The sequence below is a fragment of the Neolamprologus brichardi genome, chromosome 8, assembly GCF_056152115.1.
Source record: "Neolamprologus brichardi isolate AB-2024 chromosome 8, ASM5615211v1, whole genome shotgun sequence".
Lineage (NCBI taxonomy): Eukaryota > Metazoa > Chordata > Actinopteri > Cichliformes > Cichlidae > Neolamprologus > Neolamprologus brichardi.
The window spans coordinates 23615586-23637638 of NC_142111.1; the positions used below are offsets into that span (position 1 = coordinate 23615586).

Here is a 22053-nt window from a genome sequence, read left to right on the forward strand (position 1 = left end):
TTGCTTTATATTTAACAAAATAAGAAATGATACCGACCCACACCTGGCTAATAGCAAAAAACAGATGTGCTTCTCTGTTATTCTTGATTGACCTTCCAAATCCCCCTTAAAATCTCAGTCAAATCATAAATCATGTGATCATGTGGTCATAAGTTAAGTTTTCATAAGCTTATATTTTCTGTCATATGTTTTTTTAAATTACCAGAATATAAGATTATATTGTATTTAGCAGGTTTTCAGGTAAATATCTGCAAGATCTGAAAACTGCTGTTCACAAACGCTGTCCATCTAATCTGACTGAGCTGGAGCTGTTTTGCAAAGAAGAATGGGCAAAGATTTCAGTCTGTAGATGTGCAAAGCTGGTAGAGACAGACCCTAAAAGACTGGCAGCTGTAACTGCAGCAAAAGGTGGTTCTACAAAGTATTGACTCAGGGGGCTGAATAATTACGCACACCCCGCTTTGCAGTTATGTTGGAATCATGTATGATTTTCGTTCCACTTCTCACGTGTACACCACTTTGTGTTGGTCTTTCACGTGGAATTCCAATAAAATTGATTCATGTTTGTGGCTGTAATGTGACAAAATGTGGAAAAGTTCAAGGGGGCAGAATACTTTTGCAAGCCACTGTATCTTGCGAATAACATAAGCCAAGGTCAACTGTTTGCAATCTTGCTATATGTACAGCAGGTATGTTAGCAACTGCAATTCTTGCCATCTTGGCTGACTGCTCGCACTCACACTTGCTAAACTGTATTCCTTCCTTTTTCTCTTCACATTGATGCTGTTGGTTAATCTCCTTCAGTTTATCTGTATTCAATAAGAATAAATATGCAGACTGCTTTTGTTTCTACTCGTCCTGCTCCAGCGCAGCACCTACATATGTCTGTTTACTGACTAGAAAAAGACAGCTGCATTATTTTCCTTGCAGCTGATCTATTAGCAATGAAAAGTAAAAATAGTGCAGCGCTAAGCACCGAACACAAGGGTCTCAAACTACTGACTGCAAGCAAATTTCTAAGGCTTCCCACAGGCTTTTCTTGCAGCAGGGCTGCAGAGATGGAGCCATTAAAATAAGATTAGTTCACATTAAAAAGAGACGATCTACAATATTTTATGTGTTTGTTCTTGCAAACAAAGTCCAAAACCAGTGAGTGTGTCTCAAAGTCAGCTGCTGATTTCTGCCACAACTTTGGAGCCAATCTGTCACCAACTGAGAGAAACTTGAAATTCTTTGCATCTGACACATCGAAATGCTAAATAAGAAAGCGAACAACATCAGTGTGTCAGTGACACTGGCGTGGTTAAATTCTCAACATGCAACTCCACCAGATCTGCTGCATCAGAGCTGAAGCACAGCACGGCTGCATTCATTTTAATCACAGTGAAACCATGTGGCCTGTCACTTACAGTGTGCATCACTTGGAAACCTTCCTTAAAACAGCAGTCGGCTGCATTTTTAATAAGAGAGTCAGTGTGATGTTGATACAGAGATATGATAAAAATCTTTAAAAAGTAATATGTACTATAAAAATTGCAAAATAATGCAAAAAAATGACAAATGTGTGCACCATAGTGTTTCTTACCACTGTGTGTTTGAGACAGCAGGATGGTGCATGAGTCAAAATAAACAGCAGCAGATTTAGTGAGTTTTAGTCTGACGACAGCAGCACAGATTATCAGAAAATGTATCATTTAAAGTTTTACTTTAACCTTTATTATGAGCTAACTGTTGTTTCCACAACTGGACAATTCTTTCTGCCTCTGAGTATGAATTCCTCTGAAAATAAAGGCTCGATGATGCAACGAAGAGAAGCAAATTCACCAAAAGCTTTTTTTCCCTTCCTGTTTCCTGTACTTTATCCAGGTAGTTAAAACAGCAAACAGTGTCCTGTTGCCAGAAATAAAAGAAAGCAAAGACATAAGATGATAGAAACTGAATGAAGAGCGCTCTGGGACCAGCGTCAGTGCCAGAGCAATGGACTGGACTGCAAACCACCTTTGACAGAGATTTCAACTTACTTTGCGATTTGCTTAAAAAACTTAAATAAAATAAAATAAAAAATGCAGACACCTTTACAGCCTACACAAATTAAACATAAATAATTGCATATAACCCTATATCTAAAGTTGCCCCACTCTGGAGGACTAAACAGTAAATGTTTTTGCACAGACAGAAGAGGGAGGCTGCACATGCATAGCTCTGCACACAAGGGAGACAAAGACGCTCCAGGGACTCGTCACTTCCAGCCTAAAGAAAATAACTTCTGTATTCATATATAATGATTCAGCCTATTTATCTATCTATAAACAATGCAGTTGTTCTTTTAGAGTAATGCAACATGAATGGAACAAAGCCTGTGAGCTGATTCAGGCAGATAACTCGAGCTTTTCCTCGTATTACACACAGAGCAAAGACCAAAGTGTGCCGAACACACCCTCCAACATTTGTCTCTCTCTCTGACATGTCATCCATAGACCATATAAAAGATGGATGTAGCCACCGTGACGCCATCAGCTGGTTTGTGTAGTCCTGTGTGGAAGCTTCAGGCTTTTCCCTGAAAAGATGATGAGCTACGGTTTCACGCTTACCGCTTGGATAATTCTCCAGCTAATCGGGTTTCTGACACAAATTGTGATCAAAATTTACAAAATAAACTTAATGTTTTATTCAGTATAACCAGAAACGGGCAATTTAGCCCATGAAATTCATCTATAATGATAGACTTTTATAAAACAGCGAATCCTTTTGCAGCCTGAGCAGTCGCCCCCCGGTGGCCATTAGAAACAATGCAGGTTTGAGATATTTTCACACCTGAAAGCTGCATCTATTTTTCATACTGTCCATCACTCAGAGTAGATATTTACTCATCCTTCTCCATCAGCTATGTGTGCCATATTTGCAGGAAGTGATGAGGTTGGAGATGCCAGATTCTAACTGTATCCTGCCGCCGTAATGAATCCTCTGAGTCCGACTGAAATCTAATAAACATGCAGGGCAGTATGTGGAAAATAAGAGGGCAAGCGTTAGGGGTTGCTCATCCTTGAAGGGTGTGTAGTTAAAAATAGAAGAGGACAACCTGCTCCAAAGTTACACAGGTTTGAAATTCTTGACAGCTTTTACAAAATCACATGTGTTGCAATTTCAAAACTGCTGTTTTCTCCCCGTGCACCCTGTCCAGACGTGTAGTCGCACATGCAAACAGCAGCATCTGTCCTCAGAAATGACTTGTTCGTCTTCGCCAGGCTGGCTCAGCCGCCGAGCGCCGGCGCTCCTGTGCAGATTTCAGACACATTTATCCACGAGCCAGACCGACAGCGGGGACACGTGAGAAAGATTTCTTCTCCCTCATTTACAAAAACAAATAAACCATCCATCTTTCCTCCCCGCAATCGATGCTTCCACGCAATCGATAACATCAGTGTACCTAATTACTGTTTGACGAGCGTGGCTCGCCGCATGATTGAGCTCTACAACATTTTCATTTCAGCAGAATTTGTTCTCCTGCTCTACTGCGGGCTGGTAACCTACTTCAGTGCATCATTAGCTCCCACTTCAAGCTTTGCGCCCTGAGCAGTGTTGAGAAGAGAGAGAGACTTAGAGGGAGTGCAAACCTATGTATCTCTGAGCCTCACAATAAAGGAAGAAAGCTTCCTCTGAAGCACAAGCTCGGGCCAGTAGCCAGAGCTTCAAAATCTGCAGGGAGCTACAGTAGCTACAGAGCCGCTATGCTTCCATGCAGGCCAGTATAGAGGGAACATGGAGTTCTCACTGTGGCACTCAGAGCACAAGTCTTAATCATTTCTTTTTGTGTTAATGGGCCAAACACAAACCACTTATCAGTCACGAGCACAAGTAGTCCAAATACTGCAGAACTGCAAAAACAACAACAAAGGCAAAAGATTCAACAGAGATGAGTCTTCTTCTTCTTTCAGCTGTTCCCTTAAGGGGACTCTGCAGCGGATCATCGGTCTCCATCTCACCCTATTCCTAGCATCCTCCTCCGTCACATCAGTCCTCCTTTGTCCAATACATCCACTATACCTCTCTGCACACATCCAAACCACCTTAGCCTTGCCTCAGCATGAGTTGTGATATAATCTCATATACTCGTGTTTAATCTTGTCTCCCCTGATCAAAACGAGTAAATGAATTAGGTGTAAATGTGAACAAATTATACCAATACCAAGAAGCCAAAATATATAGTTTAATTTTTAGGTAAAGCAATGGTTTCTCGGGCCTCCGGCCTCTGTGCCTGCGGCTCGGTTCACTCTGGCATAGCTGGCTGCCGGCGGAGCCGGCGGGCACACCGGTGCAGCCCCCTCTAGCTTCTGCCCGGTGGCTACTGGGTGACCCCTCATCTGGGGATCCTCAGCCCTTCCCATGAAGGTGGCACGGATGCCCCTCCGGTGGTCCTCCTTGGGCTCTTGCACTCTGGGGCCTCTGGAAGTCTGGGGCCTGGATCTCTTCCATGCCTGCTTCATGCCCTGGGGGACAGGGCTATGGCTCTCTACATCCTCTTGCAGACCATTACATGGGGAAACCATTTGAATACAAGCGCGCTGATCCACACAGGTGTGCACACGGGTGTTCACTGTTCGTAGACTTAAATCACACCTTTCTTGGCTGCTACTTCAAAGCACATTGTGCGCTGTCTGTCCTGCGTGCTGCACAACATTCAATATTTAGTATTTACTGCTGTTTACACTTAGCTAGATTAATGCGATGGTGTATGTTGCTTTGTTTGTTTGTTTTTTGCTTGTTTTCTATTCTTTTTCTCTCAACAGGTGATCCAGGAGATATTTTTTTCCCCCCTTTCTCACTGTCCCTCTCCCCTTCTGTTTTTCTTTTCCTTCCTCTTTCTTTCTCCCTTTCCTATCCCTCACTCATGTCTGTCCCGTCTGTAACAACTGAAAATAAAATAAAATAAATAATAAAAACAAAGGTCGATCAAATGGACCAATACGGCAATGCCATGATGATCCATTTGGCAAAATAAATCCATTGGGTATCCTTGTTGGTCTTCAGACAACAATTCTGACGGCTAAAGAACCAAATGGGACAGGCAAAAAAGAAAAGAAAAAAAAAAAAAAGCAATGGTTTGTTATTTGCTGTTGGTCATTAATGAGACTGCAGGCAATAGCTGGTTAGCTTAGCATCAACCCTGTTGGCTTTAACAGAAAGAAACAGGTGTTTTCCAGGTGAATCCCTTCACAGGGAAAAATGTTTTGCTCTCCTATTTTAGCCTATTTCACTGCTCAAAACACAAGAAACTCCGGCCTGTTGGTGTGTGTCCTCAAAAAATGTTTACTGCAAGTCATTTTGCAACATTTTAGCTCAATTGAAGTCCAACTGATTTGACCGTTCCCAAACATCACCTGCGTTCTTCTTTCTGACCGTTCGTTGGTAAAGCATCTGTTCTTTTCAGGTTTTATTTCGGTTTTAAGAAAAACATTTCTGATATTTCCTTTAAAATGCATAATTGCAGAATGAATTCATCAATCAATGTTAAAAAAAAATCAAAAATCATCCCTTTTATTACCATGTTTCACAGAGGACACACGCTATTAAACAAAATGCTGCTCATTTATCCTAAAAAGTTCTGTTTTGGTCTTATCTGTTAAAAAAAGTCTACATATGAACTTTACCTAATTACACACTGGCTGCTGTGTGTTTTTGGAGAGCAGTGGTTTCTCGTTGCAGCCCTGCCATGCGCTCCATAGCTGCTGCTGATGGTGGACTCCCCACTGGACTCGCAAACAAGTACATCAGACTTTTACTGGCCTACAAAAATGTAACTACCTTATATACAGCTAGGTTCATCTTTAAATATGTAGCACAATTTATTAGTAAATTTAAATGGAGCTATGAACAGCCAACTTTATGATGTTCATTGGTATTTTAAGGTGAAAGCACTTATTATAGGTGTCAGCCAGTTCGCTTCACGGTGAATTGATTGGTGGAAAAACCATCATTGACTCGAATGAAGCCTGAAGCTGGCCAATCAGTTTGTCCAACAATAAATTGACTTCCATTTACATTGAAGCCTTTCTTTGGAAGCTGCTCCGAGCTCCTTTGTGACCTTCGCGGACTCTGACCTCGCTCTTGTGAAGACCTTTGTTGGTCGACCCTTTCCGTGGAATCCCCTTCAATTGTACAGTCAGTCTAACTGTTGCCTGGTGAACTCTAAACTCTCTTTTTCCTCACCAATCGACTTGACTCACACCATAGTTCACATCCTCAAACAACACCGGATTGTTATCTCACTGATCAGAAACACCTCATTCTACTTTCAAATGAATAAATATATATGAAATATATATGATATGTTACATATAATCAGTGTTGGGAAGGTTACTTTTAAAATGTATTCCATTACAGATTACAGAATACATGTCCCAAAATGTATTCTGTAACGTATTCCGTTACGTTACTCAATGAGAGTAACGTATTCTGAATACTTTGGATTACTTAATATATTATCATGCTGTTTACAACTACATGAATGTACTATTGCTGTGATTTATTACTGTTACTGAAGGTCCGCGGCTCCGAACCGTAGTAAAGGGACCTCTGGCTAATACGGTGGGTTCTGTGTCGGCTCGTAGCCGAAAACTAGCTTTACTTTGTTGTCTGGGTCAACTTTGCTAGCGAGAGATTCGTGTTCGTGTTTTTGGAGGAAAACACGAACACGGTGTACAGTCGAGTCTTAATAGCTTACTTACAACTGGGCTCGTCAGGCTCTCTTCTTGGCTGCAGTGGTTATTATTATATTTACATGCTTCCAGCTCCCGTTTTTGCTCGATGACAGCTCATACTTTTCCTTTTTCTCCCTCCCTCGCTCACAGACACATAACGGGTATGGCAGTCCATTCTCCCTGCAGCACGGACTACACTGCCTATGATGCTACATTCTTTAGAGCTATACCTGTAGCATTCTGCCTATTAGCTTAGCACAACAACAACAAAAAGGCCCCTCTCACCCAGGAAACACGCAGAGAGAGAGCGTCACCCTGTAACCATGGCAACCGTAACGCGGCCGCCTGGAACAACAGAACGTAGCTGTCAAACAAAACCCAAACAGTCCTGACCCGCCACAATATGAAACAGGGAAGTACCACCGTGTAATCCATTTATTTCAACAAAGTAACTGTATTCTAAATACCACATTTTTAAACGGTAACTGTAACGGAATACAGTTACTCATATTTTGTATTTTAAATACGTAACGGCGGTACATGTATTCCGTTACTCCCCAACACTGACTATAATATAATAATATTATACAGAATGTCCAAGTTTTTCCTGCAACTACATGTGATAAAAAATTCATTCTAACACTGCTGACTAAATTGACTGGCCTCTGTGCTCGAGCTGCGAGCACCCTGTCAAGCTGTCACATGCCCGCTGACTGATAGCACAGCGCGGGCAACTCGGCGAGGAAATAACCTCTGGACTACATTAAGATAGTTTATGGGCTCATTACGAATCCCAGAACAAGACCACAATGATTGAGACAAATGAGCACCAGCGCTGCAATAGAAGCGTGTGCTGAAGCTGAACGCATTCATCCACCGTGTCACATGTTGGATCTAATAACGTGTGCGCATCAACATATTACCAGAGATCGTATCGACCAAACATTTAACTCAGCCTTTTACACTTTTACTCTATCAGATTGCACAGACATACGGCCTGCAAACCAATACATGAATTAATGCTGCTCTGCTTAAGGCCTCAACCAATCAAAACAATAATAATAATAATAAAAATACAGTAAATGCTAAAAAAAACAAAAAAACAACCTAACCATGTGATATTTGCCTGAAGCCTTTTAACATTCAAAAGGATTGGCTCATGTTTCCATTATACTTTTAAATGCTGTAAAAGCACTGAAATCAACCAAAGTAAGCAGCTTATTTAATGCAGGAATAGATATTTATATGTTCATTAAAACCTTGCATTACATTTGTCTGGGAACTTTACTCATGCCACTGATAGTCACTGCAGTTTGGGAACACCACCCCCTGATTTTATACCTGGTTAATGCCTTTGTTTCACGTAATCTCCTTCTTTATCTCGCCTCTTTCTGTGTCATTATTACTGTTGAAATGCAATAAAAATAAAATATCTCGACATAAAAAGGCTTTCGGGGAGTTATTGGTGTGCTGGGAAGTGTAAGGGCGGGCAGTGGAGCTGAGGCTTCGCACACTCACTTCAGGAGATTGCTCTATTCTGCTCCTCTATTGTGGTGGTAATGAGGAAACATATCATAGGGTTTAATCAAACGAGAGAAAGCGAGGGAGGGTCGAGAGGAGTAATTGAGAGAGAGAGAGAGGGAGAATCTGCGACAGTTACTGGGGAAGGCAGGCAAAGAAAGAAAATAGAGGAAGAAATGAGTTAATTGACGATGAAAGAGGGAGTGTAGTCTACCTGAGGGAGAGAGGTGGAAAGAGGTGTCAGGGGGATGCAAAGCCTCACTCATTATTTTCCAGTCCACCAGGCAGCTGATTTCTGTTTCAGCCACAGGACTAAAGTGGCTCAGTGCCACGTCAGTGTTTCTGCCCCTCGGAGTAAAGCTGCGACATATGGCACCATTTTAAAGAGTCACACTCTACTGCTCTTTATGAAGGCTCTCTTTTTGCTTACATTTCCCGACATATCTAAAATGTGTATGCCACTGCCTAAAAGTAATTAAAGGTCTGAAATTCTGCTCTTTGTGCTAAAAAAGAATATTGATCTCTGTGAGGTGACAGTATTTCTTATTGGAAAGCTGTTTACATGATGATAAAGAGACACAATGTGACGCCAAATGACAAAATATCTTTGCAAAGGTTGCTTTAAGTTGTAGTTTAAGATCCAACAGCTGTGGTCGTAGCTAGCAGCTAGGTACTTCCATATTCACTACACAACGTACTGTGGAGTCAGGATGAGATTTGCATATAATATGCACAAAGTATATTAAGGACTATAGGATTCATTCTTGCTGAATTTCAGAACTCACAAACATCTAAAGGTTTTAAATATATTTATGCAATTTGTAATTTATCAGTTTTATTGCTGTGCTTTATAAGCTGCAGATAAAAGCTAACCACTGTGATGTCACCTACGTTGTTTGGCACTCTGCATTTTTAGCCATCGTGTTAGTTTTCTACAGCTGACCATTTTTTGACAAGAAATAGTTAAAAGTCTGGCCCCTGTACATTTTTGCTTACAGCTTTTTCCTTCTTATCCCTGTGAGTTTTCATGGTGCAGATGCCTATAAACTTGCGGTTGGGGTACTTCAGCACGCAGCTGGCCCTACAGAAAAGAAGTGAGAGTAAAATTAGACATGAGATTAAAATTAAGGCAGTGTGGATTACAATGACTTACCAAATTCTACTTTTGATACCAGCTTTATATTGACTTGAGGTTGAAATTTAGCCACAGTAGCTCGCACAAAATCTGCTTAAATATTCCTGAATTCTATTGGCTAAATCCACAAATAGCAGCAAATCTCAGGTCACAACCTACATACACAGAATACTATATATACTGCAGCTCACTATACAAATGATTGTGACTTATTTCTAAGTAATTTTTCCTCCGCACTGCACTGCTACATCCCATCTACTGGCTTCCCCACCTGCCAATCCGACTTTAACCTTCAGATGAGAGGGTGGAGTGATAAGTTATCAGCAAAAGTTAGCAAGCCTGGTTAGAAAGGTGCATCCATAAATTGACCCGGTGCAACACACAGTAACAGATTTTTTGCTATTAAATGCTAAGAAACAAACTAACAAACAATTTTATGGAAAAACCAGTTAAATCTGAAGATACAGCAAAGAAAGGTGGGCACAAAAGGAGAAAAAGATGCCAGGAAAATAAAAAACTGTGGAAAAATAGAAACAAGCTCTGACCGTAGAACACCAAATGGAATACAGCACATGTGCATGCTGAAAATTAAACCGAATGAGGGGTATCTCCAGCTGTGCTCTAATGTATTTACAGCAAACACAAACACGAGCACCAGGCACAAATGGGGAAATGGGAAAATAAGAAAATGAACGGAGGAAATGAGGAACACAGATGGTGGTGGGGAGGGAGGGAGAAGGTCATTTTGTACCAGGAAATGATGGTGCGATAACAGAGAAACAGGGAGGACAGGAAAAAACAAGAAAGGAATGAGAGGCTACCGGGAACAGATACAGCAACTGTTTGTGAGCAAAACCTGAACGAGTTACAGTGTTTATTTAGTAACAGATGCACCAACTAAATAAAAATGGGTGGCACCAAAATTAAGACCTCCAATGGTGTTTCTTATTTTACGTGATACACAGTGTACCGTTGTGGTGAATGCTCTTATTAAACATGGCTACATTTTTAATTCATGAGGTCAGCCAATGCACCAGTAGTCCCTGTGAGCCAAAAGCACAGACTTCAGACGGCTCTAATAACTCTGTTTCAGACTGGCTTTTCTAATCTTGGATTTGTATGATGTCATTGAGAGGGGTAACCCCCATAATGGTCAGCTACGGCTCTCCCACCTGATGTTCAAATACACAATTTAAGAGCAGTGGCCAACCAGAGGAACGTTTGGTCAGTGGGACGAGGAAAAGGAGCAAAAATGTCCCGGTGTAAGAAAAAGAAGGATTAGTTTGAAGTGTGAACTATGCAAAGCTGCTAGATTCAAAATACTGTGGAGGAAGCTGATTGGCTGAATATTATTGATTATTTTTGAAGGCAGAAAGCGATTACACCTCCTCCTGTTGACCTTTTTATACATTTTTTACATATATTTTATAGAGGTGGGAATCACCATACATCCCACGATACGATATTATCACGATACTTAACGCACGATACGATATTATTGCAATTTTTTAAAATATTTTGCGATATTCAGATTCTGTACATAAAGGTAAACTTTATCAATATTCATTTTATCTAATATCAAAGTCTCACACTCAGTCTTTCTCTCATTTCAGTTTTATTGTTGACAAACTGAACGGTTTGTATTACAGTCTAGTCCAACTTAACTGAACGCAACCATCTGGTACAATTATAGCTATTCTGAACTATGCAATTTATGAAAACTATGCAGCCCCTTCAGCAACTGAAGAATTTGAAAGTAAATTAAAATAAAATATATTTTTACATTGAATAAAAAAGTTTTAAACTTAATTAAAATAAAACATGTCTTAAATTAAAATAAGTAAACTGTCATGTTTATTGCTGCCAAAAAAAAGTTAAACACATTTGGACAGTGAAGGAATGTCAGGATTCTTGCTCAGAAAAAGGATCAACATGCTCTGAAGTCAGAGCACAAAAACCTTTTTTGTAACAAAATATCAATTTCTGCTGTCCCTGTATCGATACATTATTAGCAAACAAAATATCACGATACTACACAGTATCGATTTTTTCCCCCACCCCTAATATTTTATACATAAAGCACCAAATCACAACAGTTACCTCAAGCTGCTTTGCATTGTAAGGTACAAACCCTATATTATTAAAAAGAAACCCCCAAAATCAGACGACCCCCTATGAGCAAGCACTTGGCGACAGTGGGAAAGAAAAACTCCCTTTTATTAGGAAGAAACCTTCGACAGAACCAGGAAGAAATCAGGGACGGGCAGCCATCTGCTGCAACCAGTTGGGGGTGAGAGGTAGGAGAAGACAGCAGAGAGAGAGAGGACAAAAAGCAAGACAGAGTTTAATTGTTCATTTTTAAACACAATAGTGATGTATAAACAGGTAGCGTATAAGAGGTGAATCATGAAGAAACACTCAGTGCATCATGGGAAGTCGCCAGCAGCCTAGGCCTCTTGCAGCATAACTAAGGGAGGATTCAGGGTCACCTGATCCAGCCCTAACTATAAGCTTTAGCAAAAAGGAAAGTTTGAAGCCTAATCCTAAAAGTAGAGATAGTGTCTGTGCTGAATCCAAACTGGGAGCCACAGAAGAGGGGCCTGAAAGCTGAAGGCTCTGCCTCCCATTCTACTTTTAAATACCACAAGTAAGCCTGCGGTCTGAGAGTGAAGTGCTCTAATGGAGTCATATGGTGCTATAGATCATTAAGATACAATGGGGCCTGATTTTTCAAGACCTTGTATGTGAGGAGCAGGATTATAAATTCACTTCTGGATTTAACAGGGAGCCAATGAAGGGAAGCCAGTATAGGAGAAATCTGCTCTCTCTTTCTAGTCCCTGTCAGGACTTTTTCTGCAACATTTTGGATTAACTGAAGGCTTTTCAGGGAGTTTTTAGGACATCCTGATAATAATCAATTACAGTCGTCCAGCCTGGAAGTAATAAATGCACATATTTTTTCAACATCACACTGAGACAGGACCTTTAGAGATATTGTGCAAGTGCAAGAAAGCAGTCCTACATGTTTGTTTAATATGTGGATTTAGGGACATAGAATAACTCCAAGATTCCCCACAGTGTTACCTTAGGCCAAAGTAATGCCATCCAGATAAATATTTGTTTAGACTCCATATTTCTACGTTTTTAAGGCCGAGTACAATAACCTCAGTTATATCTCAATTTAGAAGCAGTAAATTAGACGTCATCCAGGTTTTAAGTCTTTATAAAGTTATTATTAGTTGATTTATATCATCTGGCTTCACTCTCAGATAAAGTTGGGTGTCATCTGCATAGCAGTGGAAATGTATGCTTTGACTTCTAATGATACTATTTAAGGGAAGCATGTATAATGTAAACAGAACTGGTCCCAGTAAAGTACCCTGTGGAACTCCAAATCCATAGTGTGTGACTCTCCATTTACATGAACAGACTGGAGTCTATAAGTTAGATATGATTCAAATCACTGCAGCACAGCTCCTTTAACCTCCTAGGACCTGGCGTCCACATATGTATACATCACATTTTGGCTTATTTAGACCAAAATACTCAATTTTGCTCTGCAAGGGCCTGATATCCACTTACATGGACATTATACTGCTACTGTTCTATCAAAACTTTAAACGAATATCCTCAGATGTGGCTCTTATTTTTCTTTAAAAAAAAAAAATCTGGTAATTCTTTGTTTTTACAATCATCGAGCCCCAATCAGCCCAAATATCAAAGAGAAATTAAAAATGCATGTCATGGAAGAGTTCGGGTCTTAGCAGGTTAATAATGACGGCGTGTTCTAATCTCTGTAGTAAAACACCGTGGTCAGCAATATTGAATCCTAAACTGAGGTCACTGAGTCGACTGTCAGAGGCCATGATGAGATTATTCTTCACTAGGGCTGTTTCTGTAATGTGATGAATTTAAATCCTGACAGGAACGCTTAAAATTATCAGGTAAGTTATAAATTGGGTTTAATTTGCTAAGACTGCTTGTGATGGCTTTTTAAATAATGGTTTAAATACCGGCACCTTTAAAGAATTTTGTATGAGGAAGAAATGACTTAAGTTAAGCCTATCAAAGCTTGATAGGAGAGAAGGAGTTTAGGTAAATATCAGCAGCTATTAAAGTTGCTGTACTTAACTATATCTGTAGGACAGCTGTGTATAATTTTTTTCTCTAATGGTTAAAATTTTATTTGTGAATAAACTCATAGTCATTCATTTTTTATAACGGCTGAGATAAATGCATGTTCTTGTTTATAATAGCTGCCAGGGAAAAGTAAAGTCTCTAGAGGGAATGGTGTTTGGTGCAAAAAGAAATATCAAAAGCTAAAAGAGCAGCTTTAAATTTTAGTTCTAGATTTCATTAACTTCAGCAGATATAAACGCTTGGTCTGATCAAAGCAAACTACTGAATTCGTTTGCAATACACTTTGCAAAGAAGAAGCACGGTGAAATATCTCTTAACCCTAACCTGCATCTTTTTATGGTTACAGAGAATGATAGTTGTTCAGTTGGAATTTGAAATGGTAAAATTATAGGTAACAATGACATAAACCAGAAGAGAACAAATGCAGAGATGACCGGTCAGGAGAGGGGAGGCAAGAAAACAGAGCAGAACAGGATGGAGGTGAAAGCGAGCAGATAAAGGTGGCGGTGAGACTCAGTCTAGAGGCAGAGATTAAACTGCACGGGAGCTAAACGGAGCCGAGATAAGGAGCAGGGCAGTGAGCGGGCAGGCAGAACATTTAGAGAGTCAGAGGATGGGAGGCGGAGGCTTCAGGGTAAAAAAAAGTCTCATTGAGAGCGAAAGAGAATAAAAGAGGCTGTGGAAAGTGGAATGCATGATTAAAAAGACCGTTCCTGGATTTCCACAAGCATAAATAAAAGAGATAATGCATGACTGGTTTTGTTGCAGTCACAAGCCCTCAGCATTGATACTATCTGCCCTTAATAACAGGCTCGGCTTTTCATTTCAGGGTTCCCGCCAGTTCAGCAGGACTTGCTCCCTCATGCATTATAAATACTGCAATGCAACTTGTTGACTCGCACTAAGGGGCCCCGTGGCATGCTGATGGACCGCTCTGCAGACAAACCTATATCAACAGCATCATCATTATGAGCACCAATGGACAAGCAACCAGCTCTGATTGGATTATTTCCCCCTGTCATGTGGCCTGCAGGCCTCTGTCTGACAGACCGAGCTCAACTTGGTTAAGCTAACAGGCTAATCTAATGCTGCTGTAGTCACACACACACACAGATGCCTCGAGGTCGGCTGTGTGTCACTCTCTTCGTCTCCAGACCACGAAACAATTAGTTGTCAAGCCCCAAGGTTCCAAGCCGGAGCATACCGGGAAGTGGCGGGCCTGGGTTTGCCTTCTGATTGGATGCCCCTGGAGATGAGGTGAATGCCAGCTGGCAACAAGCGCGAGCCAGACAGCCAGGCTCAGTCGCGCAGTATTTGAGGGACAATACAGCGCTGGCAGAGGCAGCCCGCTCACTTTCATGTGGGATGTGTGTTTGCGTATGACAGCATGTGCGTTTGTGCTATTTCAGACTGGCTTACTTTGAGCAGTTCTTTGGGAAAATCCTGGCTATCGTTCAGTCCTTCCAGGTTGCCAATGAATTGTGTGCATGACATCCTCTTGCCAATGTTCTGGAAAAAAATAATAGACATTTAATATTTATTATTTCATGCTAACACACATTCCTTACCTCTTTATTTCACACAAAGTACCTTCGATTAAATGTCAATTTTTATTGTTATTGTGTCCCTTTGACTATGAAAAGTTATGGAGATGTAGAGAGAAGCTGTCAATGCAAAAAGCATTAAATCACTGGTCAGGTGTCAAAATTATTAACGCTGCTGAGTTAGTGTTTGATGAGATTTAAATGGTTACATTTTAGATACTTTTGAGGCAAAGTCTCTCTGACAGTTCAGTGAATAGACCATATTTATAGTCGAGTCTTACATCCGCTCATTCTGGGGTTTAAATAATTTCTTTTGTTTCTTTCGCTCAGGGTGAAATGGTTGTACATTATACATGTTTAATGAGTTTAAAAAAAACAAGATGCGCAAGTATAAACTTATTTTGTAATTTCTCTAACCCATACAGGCTCAAATATATACATACATCCCCACTAATATTTAGTTAGATGTCCCCTCATTTCTTGGCCACATGCTCGTGGTAGCCACCAATGAGCCTCAGGCATAATTCTGGCTGCATATTTATCCACTCTTCTTGGCAGACATGGTAGAGTTTGTTTAATTTGGTTGGTTGGTCAGGGTGTCACACAAAACTAGCTTTTAATCATAATCCACAGGTTTTCACTACGTTCAAGGTCCACATTTTTCGACGTTGTGGTCAACAGTGTTGGTCAAGTTACTTGAAAAAAGTAATCGGTAACTAATTACTGATTACTTTCCCCCAAAAGTAATCCCCTTAATTTACTGATTACTTATTTTCAAAAGTAATTAATTACTTAGTTACTTTTTAAAAACACGATTTACAACCTGAATAGGTGATAAAGCGATAGATCTTTCAGCCCAATTCTACTTTTTCTACATAATCCATCATACAAAATGTAATCAAATGGAAAAGTCTCTTTTTATAACTTGTTTTATCAGTTTTAATCTTTTAACTTTATGCATCAAGTAAAAATGTAATTATATGCAACATTCTCTGACTGGAAGAAATTTGTTTAACATTTAAACCTATTTTCTGCACATAAAATAATTTCTTTTGTGTGTTTACACTCACTCTTTCAAATAGATGCAAGTAAAACACAGCAGAAAATAAATAAAGTCAAAGACTAGCGGTCCTGTTGCTCTATTTTCACCTGTAAAGCAGGAGTGGGGTAGGCGGAGGTGTGCTCTGGTTGCAATCTAATTACTGTTTTTGCAATAGTAATCCCTTACTTTACTCGTTACTTGAAAAAAGTAATCGGATTGCAGTACTGCCCATCTCTGGTGGTCAAATACCTAAATCTTTGTCTCGTCTGATGATAAAACTTTTCTCCATGTGGGAAGATGTAAATTTCAGTCACTTAAAAGTGTTGAAGTTTTACATCACTTCAGAGTCCACGAGGATGTAAAACTGGCTTTACTGTGGACAGTGATTAAGCCTTGGTGGTTACTGAACTCAGCAAAGTGGTGACACGTCCTAATAACCTGTACTTAAACAATACTGTGAGTTGATGCTCTTGGAATCTGCAGACGTTTGGGAACATCTCCCAGAGACCTTCCCAACTCTGTGGTTCTCCTTATTAGTTCTCTGGACTTTCCAATTCTTTTGAGTGTTGGTCGATCCAGTGAGTGCTCTCAAACAAATCCTTTTTATTCCAGTAAAAAGAAACTACCAGTTGTAGTCAATCATGATCACAAATGAGAAGTTAACAGGCCTCGGGCTTGTCAGGTTAAAAGACATTTACAGAACCGTTTATTCAAAGATTTAAGTGAGTGTGTACTTCTGACTCTATGTTAATTTGGAAAAATCTAAGATAAATTAAAACCTGTGCACCCGACCTGCCAATCAACACCAAATCCAATTATAATCACTATTAGAGGTTATTTATAGAAAAGAACCACCAACATTAACAGGTAGAGTCGCAAAAAAGTTCACAGTTAAATTTGTTAAAATATGTAGAGACTTTCCTGATGTGCTCTTCCATGGAAGAGCCGCTCCCCGATCCTGTCACCTCGCAGCCACTTTAATTAATCATTCATCCACTGAGCTGCACTATCACACAGAAGAGCCACCGATGGCCCAGATTTCCAAAGGAAGGCTCTGATTATAAAAGCAGCAGATTAATGATGGAGAAAGGAGCTCAGCAGGCAGACCTGCAGACCCAGATGAGATGGTGATCAAACCGAGTCTTATACTAAAAAAAAAACCTCCGCACAGCTAATCCAAAGGGCCTCTGAGGAGAACACAGCTTAAACAGCTCTCTCTCTTTGTTTATCATGTGAGCACCTACACACTTGCTGCACACTTCCAGCTTCACTGAAACACACTCGAGCATTATACCTACCTGACCATGCAGATCAGTGTTAAGCAGCATCAGGGCACAGGTGAGAGTGTGAACTGCATCTAAAACGTGGAAACACTGTGTTAGCTTTCTCTGCAAAATGACTCATCTGCGATTACGAAACTAGTTTTACTGGGAACTTGCATAAATACAAGTGCATCCTTCTAACGTGGTTTTAAGGCGAACAATACTGCTTTCATATATGCTGTTAATTTTTACTAGCCTGCCACTGCAGTCATTACACAAAACAAACACCACAGATACTACAATTAGTCCTGTTTATGTAGTAATCGTTAACTGAATAAATGCATATTAATTTACCAGCTGCTGTGAGAAATTAAATGATCTTACTTGGTTATTACACCTGCTAAATTACCTTAAAAGGACCCATTATGCTCTTGATCTACTGATTTCTTCTCATTTATTTATGCTGTGACTATTTAAATCTATAGGAAGCAAAAACAAACAACCCACAGACACATATGTACATAAATAAATTTATACCAGCATTCACCTTCTGATGGTATCACTTTTGGGTTGCAGTCCAAGTAACGCCTGGAAAAGTGTGACAGCACCCTCTCCCTCTCCTGCGTCTCCCCCATCAGCGCAAACTGCCTGAGGAAAGTCCTGCAGCACAAACACAAAGTCAGCAGATGGTTGCTAAACACCAAAATGGTTACAGATGACCTGCTTTAAACTGTTTTACCATTAAAGTGCAGTAAAATAACAGATGTAGTGTTACATTACTATTAAATTTATTACTCTTTTTTTTAAAAACACGATAGTTGTACTTCTAGCTTTAGTGTTTACATGAAAAAAAACAACATTGCAGGGAAAAACAAAGTCATTCAAAGCTTCATGATTGTTTTCAGCGACTGAAGGTACTAATTCAAGCATGAAGTAAAATAAGATTAAATATAATTGGATTTTTTTATATTTTACGTGTTTTCTTTTAAACCGTAGTCATTTCATGTATTATTGGAGTCTAATTTTAGACTTTTTTGTTGTCCTTTATTAGAAGTGTCGAAATTAAATAATCAAATTCTTTTTTTCTTTTGTTTTTAAATCGGACGCTTTATGTTCCTGAAATTCATCATTTTCATGTTTCACCACACAAAATATATTAATACATGAAAATGCTGGAATGACTGATTCACATGCCTCTGAAGTAGATTTTGTCCTTTTGAACATTTTAATTCATTTTCTCTGATTGAAAATGATTGGTGAGTTTATTTTCTCTTACTTCATGTTTCTGAATGTGTTTATTACCTACTTCCTGTTTTAATTTGATAGTGTGTGTCTGCTGTGCCTTTACTGTAGTTTTACTTCCTGTTTGTCATTTGATGACCTTTGCCTGTGCCACAGTTTTTCCCAGCTGTGTTCACTTACCAGATTACCCTGTGTGTGTGTGTGTGTATATGTGTGTGTGTGTGTGTGTGTGTGTGTGTGTGTGTGTGTGTGTGTGTGTGTGTGTGTGTGTATATCATAGAGTCGTCTTCATTTTGTTGTAATGTCTGTTAACCTGTGCTGGTATCGTGTCTGTTGGATTTGGTTCAAATTTTGCCTGCAGACTCTTCATTGAACTTTGGATAATCTATATAATCTATATAATAATCTATAATCAAAGGCTTTTTCTTACGCAGCCTGTCTTTGTGTTTGTATCCTGAAAGCCAAACATACAATGACGCCACACTCTCTCACACAGGAAACAGAAAAATGTTCTTTAATGACATTTTTGAAATCTTAGTGTAAAATCCTCTTACATTTACTTAAATACAAAAGTACAAAGTCATGTGACAATTTAAAAACTGACTTAAAATAATCTTAATGTCTTTTTAAAAAATAAAAAGTTTAAAAAGTTTAAAAAATACCATACATACTTTCATATGTTCATAATATTTCCAAGAGATTTAACACCAGGATGTTCTTGCTTTTAATGTTTCAATTAAGATATTCGTCCCTGAGCCTGGAAATTATGTTTTATTGCAGGTCTGACATATTTTATATGCTTTTGTTTCTCTTGAATCAAACATTGCCTTAAAACTTCAGGCAATCCAGAAAGGTTAAATGAATGAGTCATTTCTGACACATAAATTGTTATTACTGTGCCGTGTTGGGAGCGGCTAGTTATCTCCCATCATGCATTGGGGATATGTGTGGCTGTTTAAGATGTTTATTGTTTATGGTTACGTGACTCTTAACTGTTCTTGTTGATGCTGCAGAATAAATTCAGCGACAGTTATTGTTGATGGAAAGATTGTAGTACCATGAGTGAGCTCAGGCGACCCTCTGAAGCACAGTGTAGTATAGCTTAAGTTCAATAAAGAGCTCCCCCTATCTGTTTGGAGTAGAACAACAGGCTCAATCTGTGTGGCTGCTCTGTTGTTAAGACTTCTCAGTTTGCCACAATTCTTATGCCAATTATTATTATGCAGATTAATTAAAGCGACAATATGTAAAACATTGAACTTAAAACAGGGCTGTTGAAAGATTAGAAGCTTAAATGTTAAAGAGTTAAAGTCCCAGCTTTTGTATATGTAATGTTGTAGTACAAGGAGTTTGCACAGAGAGCAATCTGTTTGACTTTTTTCTTGAATGGAGCATTTTTACACAGTAATAACACTGATCCTATAGATTATTACTTTTTCTTGAGCAAAGTTCATAAAGAAAAAAAACAACAAAAAAACTCACAGTATTGGTTGTTTTTCAGTTTATGCCCAGAATGAATAAATCTAATAAATAAAGATAACAAACATAAACCTCTTTAACAGCATGCATGTTTATGCTGTCAATAGTCTTTCAATGCAATTTCACAGCTGGCCTCTAGAGAGCAGTGTTTACCAGAGGAGGGCAACCACAAAAGAAAACAAAGACATCAAATGTGCATTTTTCTCTCTAACTGGGATCAGCATCACAGAGAGAGAAGAGGTTTACACCAATAATCAAATGCTTTGTTGATCTTAGGGGAACTCTTGGCCATTTTTCAGTTATCTAACATCAGGCGTCTCTGTCAAAGCAAAAACTGGTTTAACTGTGATTTCTTACCGCAGCGCCTGGTCCAGCGTGAGGCCTGTGAAATTGAAGAAACTCAAATACTCTTCTGCAACCATGCGACTGAAGTCATTGCTGCAAATAAGCAAACAGAGACACAGTAGAATTATACGCAGGTTTATTAGGAGAGAAAATAACCGCGGGAAGAAGCAAAGAAACTACAGCGATCATTAAAACTCAAGAGTGTCAGTCAAACACTCGGATGGCAGCTTTCTCAGCTCGGTGAATGGGCTCAGTTTGGGCTGTCAGTCAGTCGCCGTGCACTGGCACAGTCAGATTGAGATGCAGACCGGAGGCCAGAAACACAGAGAAGAAAAAGGGAGGAGATTCCCAGGGTGCAGCTGTCAGAAAACGAGAAAACCCTTTAATCCCAAATTCTTTCTCATCAGCACGAGCAAAGCAGCTGACAGACTGACGGGCTGATCGAGCAGCGGAGGAATGCAGATCTGCTGCAACACGGCGCTTTTTAAAGGGGAGCGGAGTCATAAATGTGCAGGAAACTGAATTTACATGGGTCACAGTTTAATAGCTTCCATTAAATAAACATAAGATGCAGCAGGAAGGAGATTTTTACATTCATCTTACAGTATGATGACACGCAGTAACCTCTTATTGTTATTTTTCAGTTTTTAGTGGCAGTAGTAATACTGTAGAGGTGGATTTTGTTGAATTATTATTGATAATTCATGATGCATATGAATATAGCATAAATGCTTGGTGCATTGCATTGAACTATCTTAATTAAACTACAATGGATTAGTTTGATTGCCTTGCAGCCCAAACTTGGCCTACAATCATGTTTGACCAGGGTATGTATGCCTTCTTCCATCTCAGGATCACTAAAATTAGACACATCCTGTCTTAGAATGATGCTGAAAAACTAGTTTATGCATTTATTACTTCTTGGCTGGACTACTGTAATTAAACATCATCATCATTATTATTAGTTTGTACTAAGAGCTCCATAAGAAGCCTTTTAGTTGATCCAAAGTGCTGCAGGTGAAGCTCTATCAGCAGCAGCTTACTTCTTGCTGAGGTGACGCGCTACATCCGACTTCCTGAAGCCGTCCAAGTTGAAGAGACGTTTGGCCAGGCGTTTGGCCGCTGCCACATCGGCACGATGGCTGCCGTTCGTCAGGGTGTCACTGCTGCCCAGGCCCAGCCTGTCACTGAGGTCCTGGTCCAGCTCGGAGTCGGTCGCAAGACGGGCCTTCTCCCTGCTGAGGGGTAAGATGGGAAGGTGGTGGTGTAAGACAAAGTGGAAAGAGTTATTAAAATCAGATGCTGAGAAGGAAATAAAGCACATTATGGTTAACAGAAATGGTGAATAATTCAAAGGGACAGTGCAAAAAAGGATAAAAGGGGGAACAAAGAATGACGCTGATATAATAAACCCCATAAATCCAGTTTATCAATAATTTAATGATATTAATGTCTCCTGTGCAAGTAAAGAAAACGAGGACAGATAAAAGAGAAATGAAAACAGCGAGCCTGATCGGGGAAAAGCAGCTAAAAAAAAGTAAAAATGTGAAATAAAATAAGAGTAAAGACACGTGATGAATCCTGAATGTGCCGAAAACAACCGAATAAACAAGCTGAGCGTCACATACATCAGAACATATGCAGA

The 22053-nt window shown here is 39.6% G+C and overlaps 1 protein-coding gene across 2 annotated transcripts in view; it reads right to left on the bottom strand.

Annotated features, from left to right (window-relative positions):
• Positions 1 to 22053, bottom strand: part of LOC102780603 (uncharacterized) — a 107946-nt gene that overhangs the window by 40474 nt on the left and 45419 nt on the right. For both annotated transcript variants that reach the window (XM_087844895.1, XM_087844894.1), the window contains exons 6-10: positions 21452 to 21646; positions 20421 to 20501; positions 17890 to 18002; positions 17379 to 17437; positions 14914 to 15003 (exon numbers count right to left, since the gene is read on the bottom strand). In XM_087844895.1, the coding sequence (XP_087701021.1) occupies positions 14914 to 15003; positions 17379 to 17437; positions 17890 to 18002; positions 20421 to 20501; positions 21452 to 21646 (538 nt within the window). The remainder of the gene's footprint in view (positions 1 to 14913; positions 15004 to 17378; positions 17438 to 17889; positions 18003 to 20420; positions 20502 to 21451; positions 21647 to 22053) is intronic.